At 51.4% G+C, this 15,346-nt stretch overlaps 4 protein-coding genes across 4 annotated transcripts; 3 read left to right on the top strand and 1 right to left on the bottom strand.

The window, feature by feature from the left end:
• Positions 1 to 1,414: 1,414 nt before the first annotated feature.
• PpBr36_00450 (uncharacterized protein) lies at positions 1,415 to 2,641 on the bottom strand (the record flags this gene model as incomplete). The annotated part of the gene is made up of 3 exons (XM_029887643.1): positions 1,415 to 2,060; positions 2,147 to 2,211; positions 2,282 to 2,641. 3 exons carry the CDS (start codon positions 2,639 to 2,641, stop codon positions 1,415 to 1,417), a joined length of 1,071 nt encoding a protein of 356 aa, XP_029752618.1.
• A 957-nt stretch (positions 2,642 to 3,598) lies between these two features.
• PpBr36_00449 (uncharacterized protein) lies at positions 3,599 to 6,359 on the top strand (the record flags this gene model as incomplete). The annotated part of the gene is made up of 5 exons (XM_029887642.1): positions 3,599 to 3,736; positions 4,089 to 4,267; positions 4,334 to 4,503; positions 4,572 to 5,936; positions 6,175 to 6,359. The coding sequence occupies 5 exons, from the start codon at positions 3,599 to 3,601 to the stop codon at positions 6,357 to 6,359; spliced, it is 2,037 nt and encodes a 678-aa protein (XP_029751521.1).
• Positions 6,360 to 8,189: 1,830 nt separating this feature from the next.
• PpBr36_00448 (uncharacterized protein) lies at positions 8,190 to 11,232 on the top strand (the record flags this gene model as incomplete). The annotated part of the gene is made up of 5 exons (XM_029887641.1): positions 8,190 to 8,225; positions 8,550 to 8,753; positions 9,401 to 9,522; positions 9,807 to 9,922; positions 10,253 to 11,232. 5 exons carry the CDS (start codon positions 8,190 to 8,192, stop codon positions 11,230 to 11,232), a joined length of 1,458 nt encoding a protein of 485 aa, XP_029751520.1.
• A 2,333-nt stretch (positions 11,233 to 13,565) lies between these two features.
• PpBr36_00447 (uncharacterized protein) lies at positions 13,566 to 15,215 on the top strand (the record flags this gene model as incomplete). Its single annotated transcript, XM_029887640.1, has 1 exon — positions 13,566 to 15,215. One exon carries the CDS (start codon positions 13,566 to 13,568, stop codon positions 15,213 to 15,215), a length of 1,650 nt encoding a protein of 549 aa, XP_029751513.1.
• Between the last annotated feature and the right edge of the window lie 131 nt (positions 15,216 to 15,346).

Raw genomic sequence — 15,346 nt, 5'->3', positions numbered from 1 at the left:
TTTTTTGGAGAGATGTCTTGGACACTTTTCTAGTCCGCAGACACCAGAAATTTGGAGGGCCGGATCCGAGGAGTGATATTGCTTGGTGAAGGATGTGGACAGGAAGAATCGTCTCGGACTCCTAGTGGAATTCTATTCACGCGAGCTCACGCCGCTGTGGTCTCCAGCAACTTGTTGAGCTCTTTTACTGTGCTCTTTATAGTCTGATTTCCGGCACACTTGCGTGGCGTGTATGCAGGTACAGATATATAAACAATAAAAATAACCAAACCTGATGTTGTATGCGGCACTCGAGGACGGTGGGTTAGTGTGGGTGGCGAGCTGCTCAGAAAGAATCGATTCTTTACAGATGAATATATCAAAGACGGCTCAACAGATTTTTTGATTTCTAGGACTGCTTTATTATTGCGGAATAATTTGATTTGATGGTCCCCTAAGACTCAGGATGTCATAAAGTATCAGCTGATTGAATCATGGCTAGTCTGACCTGCGGCAAGGCTCATTAAGCCTCATGTCAGTTCCGCCTTCTGGTGTCTAGGCCATGCCTGCTGCCTCGAGGCGGCGTGCCCGAAACTTCCTCGATGAGTTTTTTGTTTTCCCCATTTCGCTGCACCTGCCTACATACATGCCTAGAGTCGTATGTATCTATGCCGAGATCTTTGCCCCGGTGCGTTGGGCTGCTTGGCCGAGGCTCTTTGCATCTACCTCAAGGTTTTACCATGGTGACGGGTAGGTATTTGGGCGTGCATATACCTGTATGTAAGTCGCATAAAGCCCGTAAGATAAGGTTGGAAATCCGCCTAACCTGGGCCGTACCCGACTAGCACTGTTTCTAGATCCTCACAACATAGTGCAGCATCATGGATCCGCAGTTACGGATGTCGCCGTGTCAACTAGACAGCTTCAAAAATATTATAAAAAAAAAAAAAAAAAACCACTCTAAAAAAATTGGTCCCTGTGACGTAGATAGCATAGCAACCACAGAGATGCTGGCCAGTCGTTCTCTTTTGTCTCGCTCATCTCATCTCGCCCAGGAACGTCATTGCAAGGGAGTAGGTGTGACATAGATAAGGTAGCTGCCGATTTACATATTCCGCAAACCCGCGCTGATCGGATGAGAGCTCTAACTTAAACCTGGATCCAGCCTTGCAAGATATGTCATCCCGCTCCCGAAGTCCCTTGACATGTGCTATCCCTTTGGTGGAATCTTTACACAAAAGTCAGTCAGTCAACCTAAAATCGTTATTGTGCACTGTATTCAGAACCGCACTGTATGATAATATGATCATATCCAAACGATTGCGCCTAACTCGCTAACGCGTTGACAGATAATGAATACAGTCAGAAGTCGGTTGCATTAGTAATTCTCGACAGTACGTGATCTCTCGAGGGATTCGGATACAGCACCAAGTCTTCACTTGTGCTTCTTCTTCTCATTCTTCTTCGTGAGCTCGCTCGTCTTAATGATCTTGGGGCCTTTGGGCAAAGCCCGTGCCTTGTAGGCCCGGCCTGTAGGTACGAACATGCCAACCTGCTTCTGATACTCCTTATAGTCCGGGTACTTTCCAGAAGTGATGAGCTCCGTGAGCCACGTCGATCCCTGGAACAGCGAGAGCAGAGACACCGAGCCAATACCAGCCCAGCTGTACAGGACCTTTGTATTATAACAGCTCCACTGGTAGAGTAGGAACCAGATGGTTTGCTCGGCGGCAAAGTTGGGGTGCCGGCTATAAGCCCATAGACCGCTTGAGACGAACCCTTGCTCCACCTCGGCGTGCGTGTACCCTGAAGGAACCTTGGCTGTCTCTTGGTATTGCTTTTTGGCGCCATGGTAGTCCCACTGTTGCTGATCCGCAAACCATTCCAAGGTGACAAGCCCGAGCTGGATGGACATGAATACGTAGTCTGCGGTAGATGCCTGCGGCTCGAACTGGATGGCGAGCAACATCGGGTATGCGGGGGCGGCGATCAGGAAGAGTAGGACGCTCTGGATGAAAGAGATGAAGACAATATTGAGGAGATGGAAAGCCCATGCCGGAGCGTTTTTGCGGACAATCTCCCTGTCAAAGAGAATAAGTAACATGATCATGCATAATCGTGGGAGTACCCCGCCTGATGGCACAAGCAGAGTGGACAGGGCGCGCACCATCTATAATCCTCAGAGCCAATGTTGTATCCTCCCTTTCGTGCGTAGTTGTAGGTCAATCGAATCTGGTCATAACAATCCACATGTCAGCAGTTAATCGTATATTGTCAGATATAGTGGTGGCTCTTCACTTACGCTCCAAACGATGCCAAAGATGAGCGCGGTATCCAGTCTCTCGCTAGGCAGGCCAGCCATGCGCGCCCACACATCGAAGTGGGCCAGGTAGACTGTGGGCAATATGCTCCAGCATCTATCAACTTGCGAATAGTTCTTGTTGATCTCGGAGACGACCAAGAAGACCAGGCCGAGCACTAGCGAAAAGGCGAACGCGGAGATGAGCGGATTGGTGCTGAGATAGAGTGCGCGCAGGCTTCCACCTGACGTGAAGACCTCGATGAGCTTGTTGGGAAGCTCGTACAGCTGAGGGATGAAGGGCTCGACGGTCTTTGAGAAGTCGGAGCATTCCTCCAGCGCGTTCAAGGCTGGAAGGGCCATTGTGGGCGTATTTTAGGCGTATTGAGTTTGGTGGTTGAGGTTATCGCAAATCTCGGAGTTTGCACGCTGAGGGACGCTGTTTGCGATGTTCTTCGTCAAGATGGAAGTCAGCCCGAGAGATCTAGACTAGATGGCGGGCTAAGATCAATGCAACGGTTGGGGGCCCCGTTGGGCGCGACTGATGCTTGGCAGTCTGGATTACCTGGATATCTTACCTTCCAACTCAATGGCATGACAAAGGAGGATGGGTTTGAAAGTGCACGCGTCATCGCCCTGTAGGCAAGCTCACCCTGAAAAGCTGGAAGACGAGAAACCCCATAAGCCCTGATCTCCGAGCTCCGATGCTTCCGCCAATGTCCCGCTTTCTGACGATCGCCCTGCGTCATGGAAGTTGTGGGGGGTGCAGGGTTGGTGATGAAGCTTAAAGTTCGTGTTTCTAGAAGTCGGTTCCAAATCGATGGATCTCACTACCAATCATTTGTTACTCTGCAGCGGGTCACTTGCCAAGATTGTAGCTTGAACCAACCAAAACAGAAGCCGACACAAAAAAAAAGTCACCCAAACAGCAACCCTCAATCAAAGACTAAGAGATCCAATGCACTGGCCCGATAAGCGCGTCTACCAATCTTGTTTCTTTTCTATACTGCATGAAGATCGATCGATGCTTTTAAACTTGATCCAGCCCACTGTCTGCCCACACCCATAACCTGTCTGTCTGCTACCCTGGCGTCCCGATACGGTAGGGATATCTACCTTGTACGACGCATGGCGCAGGCAGAAATATGGTGGTGCATGCTGACAAAGGTAGTCAATATTAGCGAATCAAAGTTGAGACTGTGCCGGGAAGATATTTGCACGTCATGAGTTGACCGCGTCCGCTCAGCCTCGTGGACACGCGTCTATATGAAAGAAAAAAAAGAAAAAAAAAATAAAGAGAGAGAGAGAGAGACACACACAATGACAATGATACTATGTGTGGCTGAAAAGCCATCCATCTCCAAGGCTGTCGCCGGTCACCTCTCCGGCGGCCAGTTCCAAACGGTCCGTTTGAAGTTTCCAGACGTCGCTGCTGCTGTTGTCTCTATTCATTCATTGGTGATACTCACACTCGTCACAGCACAATACTCGCGTTCAATACATCAAGAACTATTCTTTTACTTATGACTTTGGCCACCCATGGGGTAACTGCGATGTCACCATGACCTGCGTTACCGGGCATCTGACTGAGGTACAATTTGGTCCTGACTTCAAGGACTGGCATCGGCCTACCCCCGACCATCTATTCAGTGCTCCTTTGCATACCCATGTGGCAAATGTGCGTAATGATTAGTCCTGTAAGCTAGTGCATATCCTATGTCACAGCTCTGCACCTTGATCCTTTGGCATACAAAAACTACTCTATGGCCATCTGGATGATGCAATGGCTAAGATGGGTGCATCGATGCAGGACAAGAAAGAAATAGCCGAGAATATACAGCGTCAAGCTCGGTACGCCCGGGCTTTGTTCATCTGGACAGATTGCGACCGTGAGGGAGAACACATTGGTAGTGAAATACGAGAAGAAGCCAGGAAAGGCAAGCCTGGCATTGAGGTCAAAAGAGCAAGATTCAGCAACATCGAGCGGGCGTATGTTTGACCGTTCCATTGTCCAAAGGACTGGCTTACTGACCATACCTGCAAAAAATAACCCAGGCACATATTGCAAGCTGCGAGAAACCCCGTCGACCTCGATGACATGCAGGTTGCTGCTGTAGCAGCGCGCATTGAACTGGATCTTCGAATAGGCTATGCCTTTACCAGGTTTCTGACTATCAACCTGCGCTCCTTAAACGGCCCGCTAAAAGACCTCGTCTTGAGCTACGGTAAGTATACTTGTCAGACCTATGAGCCAGGGCTGTGATCTTTGGCTGACCAAGAGAGGAGTACCTAGGATCATGTCAGTTCCCTACTCTTGGCTTTGTGGTTGACCGATACTTTCGCGTCAAGAATTTTGTCCCCGAGACTTTCTGGAGCATCAAGCTGAGCATCAACAAGGATGGAAAGAATGGAAACTTCACCTGGACCAGGGGGCGCCTTTTTGATCGAGCGTCTGTAATCATACTCTACGAACGGTGCATCGAGGCCAAGACTGCAACGGTCATCAAAGTACAGGAGAAACCGACGAGAAAATGGAAGCCGCTACCTTTGACCACAGTCGAGCTTCAAAAGATGGCCACAAAGTTCATCCGTATAAGCGGTCAGCAAACTATGGAAATCGCAGAGAAACTCTACCAAAAGGGTTTCATCAGCTACCCCAGAACCGAGACAGATCGCTTCGACAAAGGGATGAACCTGCGGACCCTGGTGCAAAAGCAGACCCAAGACAGTAGATGGGGTCCTTTTGCTCAGGGTCTGGTCGATGGCGGGTTCCAACAGCCTCGCAATGGCCGACACGATGACAAGGCGCATCCTCCAATCCACCCAATCACCTATGCAACCGGCACCGCCCTCAGCGAAATCGGGGCCGAAGCAGGAAGGGTGTACGAACTTATAGTGCGTCGGTTCCTTGCGTGTTGTTCAGAGGACGCTCAAGGTATGGCTACGGACATTGATGTGACCTATGGGCCCGAGACGTTCCACGCGCATGGTGTTGTCGTCATCCAGAGGAATTATCTTGACGTCTACCCTTATGAAAACTGGAACAACTCAGCGGAGCTGCCCCGGCTCACCGTAGGCGAGCAGATCATCCCGGCCGAGGCGATGATGACTGAAGGCAAAACACAGGCGCCAAGCTATCTCACCGAGGCTGACCTAATTGCTCTCATGGATGCCAATGGAATTGGTACTGATGCCACGATGGCGGAGCATATTCAGACCATTCAGACGAGACAGTACGCACGCACGACAGAACTACCGGGACGGATTGCTCAAGCTGGCGATGGAGCCATGGACGAGGAGGATGTAGCCGCACCAGCCGGAAGGGGAGGAAGGGGAGGACGGGGAGGACGGGGTCGAGGCCGAGGTCGCGGTGGCACACGAGGAAGAGGGGGCGGCGGTGCAACCAACAGTGGCGGTCGTGGTGGTGTGAAGGTCTTTGTCCCAACACAACTTGGTGTGGCATTGATTGAGGGGTTTGACCGAATGAACTTCGAGATGAGCCTTGGCAAGCCATTCCTCAGACGAGAGATGGAGGCCAAAATGAAGGCAATCTGTGAAGGTCATGCAACTAAGGAGGGGGTTCTCGAGGAGAGTATACGGCAATATCGTCACGTCTACAATCTATCGGCTGATAATCTCCACGTTTTGCGACAGGTGAGTGATACACAAATGGGAATGTTCTGTTTTGGCCCTCAAGTCCCCCTTCGTCAAGAACGTTATTGTCGTGCGAACAGGGACGTGTATTTCTGTGTCACGAATTCTCTCATGTTGCTGCTGCCTTGACTTGTGAGCCAAGAGCATCGAAAACACAGCACCCACCCCCCCAATAGACACACCACGCACATTCTTTGACATTTAGGTTTTTATTCTGACTCCCCGATCGTTTATCTGAGCAGGCTTGCAGACAATATCTGTTCAATTGACATTTGAGCAATTTGTCCCGATGGCGGGGGTAAGCAGGCGGCTGTCATGCCACGCGGCAGCAAGTTACGGAAAAAGGACATATTTTGGCAAGCCGAGCTTGTACCCGAGACTCCGAATGCGGCTATGGCATTCATTCATGTGCAGGCATCATTGGTGATGCCTGAAGTCGACGCGTTAATTAGGGCTTTTGCCCCCGCCAAGTTTATCGCGAGATCGTTTTTCAATCGCCCGTCATAGTTCGTGCTCGTGATTGAAACATGGAGAATCGTTGGTGGCCCCCCATGTTTCCCATCATGCCGTCACTACGACATGATTCCTTCCAACAAGGAACATCGACCTCTGGAGTGACTGTGCGATGCTGACGATGATGATACCGTGCATATCGTTTGTGGACCCTCTCAAAACTCCACGGCTCCGCAGTTGTAGCTTTTTCGTCCAAACTCTTTTCTCTTGTGTATCGTTCCCAATCGAGAATGGGGCTGTGGTGTCTCTTGAAAGACTTTTTGTGGCTTCGAGGGGAAGCATTTACAGCCAGTCACTGGACGGCGTGATGGTCACGACGACTAATGGATGACAAACAACTCCCGCTTTGAGGCGGAGGATCCCGGGATGATTTACACAAGGTGGGAATGCCGGGTAGCGGGGCGATGATCTCGAAACCCACATCCGGTGACTGGCGCGCGACCTGTCAGAGTACAATACAGTAGATCCCCGCTCCCAGAAAGGTCTTCCAGTGGCATGCCTATGTCGCGGAGTTGGTTTCGAACTTTTGAGTCGTTACGGGCCCTTTTTTTTGGGGCCAAGATACAAAGTGGGATTTGCGACATCTTTTGCGAAATCCGGGTTGTGGGGTCCCCGTTGCGGCCAGTGGTATTAGTCACAAGCGACGAATCAATGTACATGCGATAGTCTGTCTTGATAGCTATAGCATAAGATAGATAGTGATTAACACGGCGCGAGATAGACATGTGTGCTGCTAGATGCGAGCGGCCTCCCGAAAATTTCCTTGTTAAGCCACGGTGGCCACCTGCAGCAGTTCTCAACAACGTGGGAGGATGCAATGATGCGCGTCGCATCGCGGGGGTGGCAGCAGCAGCATGTTGATTTGCTTCGCCTGCTTGGCTGCAACCACAAGAGTATCGTACCTACATTCCACTACGTGGTACGAAACAACCATTTGTGCGCACCGCGCAAAGAAGCCCAAACCAAAAAAAGGAAAACAGGGCACACCCCCCAAGACCCCATTTCGTTCCCATGTGTGGGTGGGTAATTGGCCATGGAGGTTCTCGACCCCAGCGCCGACGTCACCTGGTCACCTGCATAACGACCAATGACAGGATGGGACAGACACACCTGTGCTGATAGCGACAGCTGGATGAGGCACGACTAACACCACGGCGGAGATACGCAGTGAATGGGGGATCCGAGGTACCTTGGTAGATTCAGGTATACTGTAAAAAAAAAAAAAAAAAAGATTAGGGTTTTGTCCAAGGGAGGATCGGGGCTGTTGCCCTCTCCGGAAGTCACTATTTGGGGCGGCGTCAGCTTATTAAATAAGGGAAACGCCGCAAATGGCCACCCGAGGTGAGGTCAAGCAAGGTAAGCAGGGCAAAAAAGGCAAGGCAAGCGATGCAAAACCACTTTAGACAGGGGATTCAGCTGCCCAAAAAGTACCTAGGTACCTAAGTACCTAGATGGACCATGATGGCCTTTTGCGCACACAGTTGCGTAAAGCACACCTCGTTAAAACACCGCGAAGAAAAGAAAACAAAGTTGTCGAAATTAACAGAAGGGGTCTCCCTGATAGGGTTTTATCCGAACACCAAAGTCTATACGTAGTAAACACAAAACAAAGAACACTCCCGGTTTTTGTGGGGATAACAAATGGATCAATGGTACCTCAGGTACAGACCGGTACCTCTATCCAGGAGGCCCGTGAGGCGACAGGGGAAGTACCTATTCTAATTAGGATATACACGGCTACGCGATGGATCCCGATTCGGTCGTATTGGTCGAGCTGGCCGTCTCTACCTGGCTTCAAATAAGTCACCGGATTGAGCGCATTATAAGGTTTGTTTGGGCTGATCGGAGCCTGGTATAGTTAGATGTCAGTCCTTTGTCTTGCTTCCGATAATTACGCTTTTAAGGCAGCTGGAAGGTAGGCAGAGCCTCAGACGAGTTGCGACACAACACATGTCAATGACCAACGAGAAAAAAAAAAAAACCCAGCTCCCTTGCAACGGATGTCGTCGTAAAATTGCCGTTTTTGCGACCTAGTAAATTAGGTACCCGGGAATAGTTCTTTTGGTGGGTACCTAAGGTTACAAAGGCATGGGTAAATCACTAGGAACGTCGCCGCTTTGCTGGGGCTTGTCACTGCATTCCGGCGGCCCGGGTTCCAATTCCAATGCCGCTAGAGCCACAAACAATAGGAGAGTACAGTACAGCTCGTTCATGTGTTGTTTGGCTTTTGCCATGCAAGCCATGGCTTCCACGTCCTGATGCATCGCATTCCATGAAGCTTTTGACCATCGGTCAAGGGGAAAGGCAAGTTTAACAGAGACGAATCCTGATAAGGGATCATTGGCATTGTCGCATTTAGTATTTCTTCAAGATTTAAAGCTAGAAGCATGAAAACGACCAGAACGAATCAACGATAAGCCCCGTACATGCAGTGACATGACATCTACGTCCGAAATACCGATACTGTGCAAGGATCAGATTAATGATGATTGTCGCGGCCCAACCCTCGCGGAGGGCACAAACAGATAATTGCACTTGATCCAATTTTGGCAACCCAGCAATAAAGTACCTCTTTGGCCATCCTTAGCAATCAGCATTCCTCGTCCACATGCTATCCACACCACCCTTTCCCCTCAGATTACAATATTACTTTTACACTGGGGAGGCAAAAGAAGATGAGGAACACTGATGGGTAGGTAATTTAGCGGTGCCTGCACAGTCGCTGTCTGGTTTGGGGGGCTGTCGACTCGGGTTTCATGCGAAATTGAACTATTGAGAAACGTCTTGGACATGTATCGTGACAAAAGGAGAAAAAAAAAAAAAAAAAAAAAAAGACAGATAATGAAGTTTTGTGTGTGTGTGTGTGTGTGTGTGTGTGTGTGTGTGTGTGTGAGAATACCGTCTGCTGGAACATTCTTGCTTTCAATCACTTGATTGATGTTGTACCCTGAACAGGGAAGGCTCGTTTCTTTCGACAAGTGGAGCGACTCAAAGTTGGCTTTCGCTGGCGTGGTAATCCCGGTCAGGAGGTACCTGCCGGTCTGGAGAGAGCTCTCCACTCCCACTGCTGGGCCCAGGTGAGCGACGAGGCAGTGGGTGCATGGCATGGCATGGACTTCTGCTGCTACTACTGCCGCTGCTGCTGCTGCTGGGCTGGGGGGTGTAGTGTCGTAATTGACACAGGTCCGGGCGAGCGAGAACCGGAACATGGTACATTAGCAGGTGTTGGCGCACACACTTGTCGCACTTTGTCCCTTCTCTTCCTTTCTTCCCTTCCCCAAAGCACAAAGAACAACAAACCCTTAACCCCAAAGATAAAAGAGAGTCATCTCTAGTCACAGTACGATAATCGCTGTTGCAGCACTTGCCATCTTGCCATTCTCAGCACCAAAACCTGCTCTTGTTTTGGTTTCCGATCCTTTGACAAGGACCGGTTCGACCTGCTCATTCAGCGCTTTAATTGCTTCGGGCCTGCTTGTAAGTACCTTGTCTAGGCTTCCATGTCAGACCTAATTACGTGTGTGACTCAACCTCAACCAACACGGCACAGCATTTGGTCGCCATATTCTTCTATTCTTGCCATCACAAATCGCCTCTGCTTTATTTTGCTGTCAAAACCTCTATCACAGCTGCGAATGGCCTACTGAATCCTTAACTCTCCTCCCTTGACAGACGTCTGAAGCATCAATCTCGGAGGCATCTTGCTCCCGAGATCCCCCCAAAAGAACTACTCGAAAATGGCAACCATGGCAACTGCTACTCACGATATCCACGCGACCTCCCCCCGAGACTCCTTAACTGGTGTAGCGGCCCGGAGCGTCCCTGTGACCAAGAATCACCCTCTCCCTCTCCCGACTCCCCCCAACTCCATATCCCCGGGGCTTCCTGCACACGGCCTGCGCGCGCAACTGCAGAAGGCCAGGCTTGACCCCATCGATTCGGACCTGGACTTGCACCACGACGCCGCCGGCAGCGCCTCTGGTGAGACCAATGGGGGGAATTCCCTCCTGCCCGACTCCTACGGCGCCATCACACCCGGTATGCTTGCCAAGTACCACCTGCCCGAGATCATGTTGAATCATGGGCCGCTGGCCATTCGCTACGTGATGGGCTACCTCACCACGTCTGTGCCTGGCTTCTCAGGCATTCCTCCCGCAAAGGCGAGGAGGTTGGTCGTGGCCGCGCTCGAGGGGAAGGGATGTGGAGGTGAAGGAGGTGGAATCAATGGTGATGTCGTCTTCGAGAAGGTCGGATGGGGGAGGTGGGACGCACGGCGCCGGGGTCAACCTGCGAGACGAGAGCTCTCACCTCCAACCGAAGGCATGGGAATTCCCATCTCGTCGGTGAGATGGGACGGCAGGCCGCACCATTCCAGCTCGGACGCGTCGGCCTGCGCCTTCTCCCACGAAGACTACGACCACGACATGGCCATGATGGAGAACGAGGCAGACAAAATGTCATTAGACGGATCTGCCTCTGCGTCTTGCTCCGAAGCCCCCGATTACATCGACGCGGACATGATGCGCCACGACGATCCCGAGGATGCGACCGACGACGAGGATTGGGCTGCTGTCGGTGCCGCGGGGCTCCGCGCCGCATCCTACTCCAACACCGGTTTCGGGGTCTCGCCAGGCGCAAACAAAGTATATAGCGGCAGCGGGATGGCTCGAACCCCGCAACTGCCACGCGGTTTCAACACCAACAACACCACTGTAGGCTTCGCCTCGGCCTCTGACGCACAGGAGCGCGAGGCCGTCGAGGCTCTGCTTCAACTCGGTTCTGTATAAAACACACGACTCTGGATTTTTTTTTCTGCATCGGCGCGGCGTTCTCATGAAACAATAGAGAGGATGGGAAGCTTTTCTTTCAAAGCATACTTTTCTGGGAAGCTGAGCTTTTTTGCATCACCCCTCCCCCTTTTGCGACTTAGTTATTTTAAACACAACTTCCCCTCACGTATTCTCTTCTTTACGAGTTTGGCGGATGGATTATGGGTTTTCTGAGAAAACAGGCTCGGATTGGGCATAAGAGCCTGTTTATGTTTGGGTTGGGACGGCACTATTGATTTGGGGCAGGGGAGGAAAGGCATAGCCTGCCTTTTCATAGTTCCTCGCCTGCTCCATTGGTTGAGGCGGCGTCCTCCTGGGTTCGGGTCATCAATCACTCCTTTTGCAGAGTAGGCTTGTTGGTGGCTTTTTATTTTTCTTGGAATGCTGTGTCCACAAGTAACGACACGCGCATACTCTTTCTCTCTCTCTCTCCCCTCTCTCTCCCCTCTCGCGTACCCTCGTATCATTGCATCTTTGACTTCTACACTGCTGGTGCAAAGCGAACATCCTGAATTTTTTTTACCATCATATGGCTAGAGTTTTGAGTCTCTGCCATCACACCCTTATTCACCTGCCAGTGTCATTGTTGTTTCGGCGGGATTCCCCTGATCCAATTCCCGTCACGCGATATCAGCACAGAACCACTTGAACCTGGCTGCACTACGACTTGCATACATCGTTGAGTCGTACTTCATGTTTCTTTTCGGCGTCTTAGCAGCGACATTATACCCGCTTCCCGGCCTTCCTGGGATGCTTTCGGCAAACGCAACGAAAACGACGAGGAATCACGTCATCTGTCGGCACATCGCGATGTCCATTTTCAGATGAAACAAAACATTTTCCTTTTCGCATTCAAGATACCCCTTCTTATTGCCGCCTTGTCTCTCTCATTTTGCGAACAGGCGCTCGACTTTTTTTTTTTGTTTCATATATGTGCCGTCCTCACCTGCGTCTTGACACCGTATGTGCTGTTGTTATCTCGGAAGCATTGCTTGGTTTTGATTTTAGCACACATATGGCGGGTCATTGCTCGCCTTGACACTACCGCGAAAAAAAAGGTGGCACAAGTTTTGAATGGCAAGAGATGATGGAGAGGAAGCAATACGTTAGCACGTTGAAAATATATTCCCACCTCTTCAACATGAGAGATACCATTTGATGAGACAAGACAAGTTGGACTATTCCGGGTCGAGAACCATCTTTTTGTGTGCAAGTTGCGTATGTACTATTGTTGAGCTGCTTGGGATCCAGGCCAAGTTGCTGTTGGACTAGTTCAGATATTGGCGTAGTAAATGTTGGGAACAGGTCGACGGGATACGTGTTAGTCTGTTTTGTCTAATGCGACTTATCCGTTCGAACCCAGTTCGGTTACATTAATTCTGGAAGCATTGCTATCGCGGTATACAATTTTTAATACTGTCATACCGATCTCGCTGGGTAAGTCACAGTCGATGGACGAGTACATACACCCGATCAGTACCGATGGATACATTGGCAAGTCTGTATACGATCGTGGCCAGGGTATAAGTATTAATACCGAGTCCAGTGAGAGTATCAATATAACGAATAAAGCCGACTTTCCCAAGTATTGCCATCAATCCCGCGATGCAGGGTAGGTTGGTTGTTCCATTGGCTTGCGTAAACATGACTTTTGATTCAGTCCCAGACAGTGATGGTCAACACTTTCTAATTCTTGGTAAAAAGAGTAGGTAAATTAGGTATCTCCTATTTAATTAACTTGTTTCTTCTCCTCTACCATGTCCGGGTCAAGGTACAGTACTCCGGAGGATTTGGCCGCCCACAGTGATTAACCCTTAGCTGGCGTGGACAGGTACCTACTACAGTACCTGTACATTCAAACAGTATGTTATTATTCCCCCGCATGTGGGTCGAAAATTTCCATCCCGATTTCAGAATCCCCTCGATCGCAAAACTCTTAAAATAGTCCACAGCCTGCTGTTTGCATTTGCCTGCTCTTGTTAGATCCTCGTCTGTTGTCCCGTGTGACTAGGTACTACACGAGCTTGTTACTGAAATCATCGCTGGAAAATCTGGAGCATTCGTCTTTGCTCCTGACACAGCAAGGGGATTAAGGGGATTGATTATATTGCAACGTCTTCCTGTTAATCTCTCTCACACACACACACACACACACACACACACACACACACACACACACACACACACACACCAGCCAATAGTACTTGGGGGTCACTTGAACGGTTTTTGACTGCATAGAGGCGCACACCTGGCTGTTTGGGAAGTCAATTTCCATTTTCACCTCAGCCGTGATGGAAGACTGCCTCAAGGAAGTCTACGAGCGCCGACGGGAACTCACCGAGGCCCTAGAGTCGAGCCCATATGATCTCATATTGTACCTCCAGCGAGCCCTAGTCCACCTTGATCTGGGCTATCCAGACCTGGCAAGTGGCGATGCTTACAGAGCACTGCTACTCACTGATGAGGTCGCAAACGATGAGTTCGAATATCACGAATCGGCCCTTGAATGCCTGTTGAAATACGAGGGAAGACCCTTGAATGAACTATTGCACACGGGTATCCCAGCTGCGACCGTAGTGGGCGGAAGCACATCTGTCACCCCCAACAAAGGAGATGAATGCAACTTGCGGGCTGAAGCTTCGGTCAAGTGTCTTCAAATACTCTCGTCCAGCCTACTGCGTTGTGGCTGCCTCAAAAGTGCATACAACTTCTGCCAACGAGGTCTGGCCGCAAAGGCGGACGACGAGAAGCTTGCCGCGACCCTCGAGCGCATCAACGCAGCCGCTCGTCAGAGGTTGGGACGGGAGACGGTCGGCGTGGACGACATGCCCGACGCCGGCCTGGCCCGCAGGGAGGTGTATGCATGGAACACACACGAGCCTGACAGGTTTTCGCAGGCATCGCTCGACTACCTGAACGGACAGCTCGCAGCCATGGCGCCCAAGTGCGTCGTCAAGGCGTCCGAGCTTCCCGTGTTGGCGGCCGGCGTGGCGGAGCAGGGCACTTGCAAGCAGCTCGGCGTGTTTGCCGCTGCCGACATTGGGCCCGGCGAGGTCGTACTGCGAGAGTTTTCGGCGCTCACGGCCAACAACCGGCTGCAGGAGCCCGTGTGTGACGCCTGTGGGGAGGAACTTCCTTTGCTGAGCTCGGCGTCAGGTGGCGAGGGAGGACAGCAGGCCGTGAACTGCGAGGAGTGCAACGACACGGTCTTTTGTAGTCAGGAATGCCACGACCAGGCTATGGAACTTTACCACCCGGCAGTCTGCGACAAAGGGGTAGACTCAATCGCAAAAGACCCCGAAGCTGCCGACATCGACTACTCGCTCTACCTCCTTCTCCTCGCTCGCCTGCTAGCCATGGCCGAACACCAGGACATACACCCACTCGATGTTCGGGAGGTCAAGTACATCTGGGGTGACTTTGTCCCTCGCGGCAGCGACGGCGGCGGCGAAAACGACGCAGAGTGGGCTACCGGGACGCTCCCATTCTCCTTCAGGTTCAACGTCGAGACGCCGCTACACGTCCTCGAGACGATGGACGTCGACATCTATCGCACGCTCGCCCGGCACGACACGTGGGTTATGAATACGCTTTACGCAAAATTCCGCGGCACAGCCTCGGCGAGAAAGAGCACGCGCGACGGCCGCCCCGACGTAGCGGCGGTTCATCCCTTTTGGTGCCTAGCTAACCACGACTGCGACCCGAACGTCACATGGGAATGGAGCGGCAGGATGGTGCTGCGGGCCAAGGAGGAGCGCGTGGAATGGGGAGGCGAGCGCCGCGCCGCGGGGATCAAGGCCGGGGACGAGATACTCAACCACTACTGCGACGTCAACCTGAGCGTCCGGCAGCGCCGAGAGTGGGCAGAGGGGAGTCTTGGCGGCTGGTGCATGTGCCAGAGGTGCCGGCACGAGGCGGCCGCCGCCGAGAAGGCCGAATGAACTGGTGACGGTTCCCCAACGGAACCCCACAGGGTACAGCGAGTCTTGTCTTTGTCTTGACAGTTTTCTACAATACCGGCACGCTAGGCCGAAAAAAAAAGAGGTCGTCCAATCTTAGACAAGAAAAAAAA

This window comes from Pyricularia pennisetigena, chromosome 2 (genome assembly GCF_004337985.1).
Source record: "Pyricularia pennisetigena strain Br36 chromosome 2, whole genome shotgun sequence".
Taxonomy (NCBI): Eukaryota; Fungi; Ascomycota; class Sordariomycetes; order Magnaporthales; family Pyriculariaceae; genus Pyricularia; species Pyricularia pennisetigena.
Note: the sequence above shows the minus strand (reverse complement) of the source record. Positions and strands in the feature narration are given on the sequence as shown.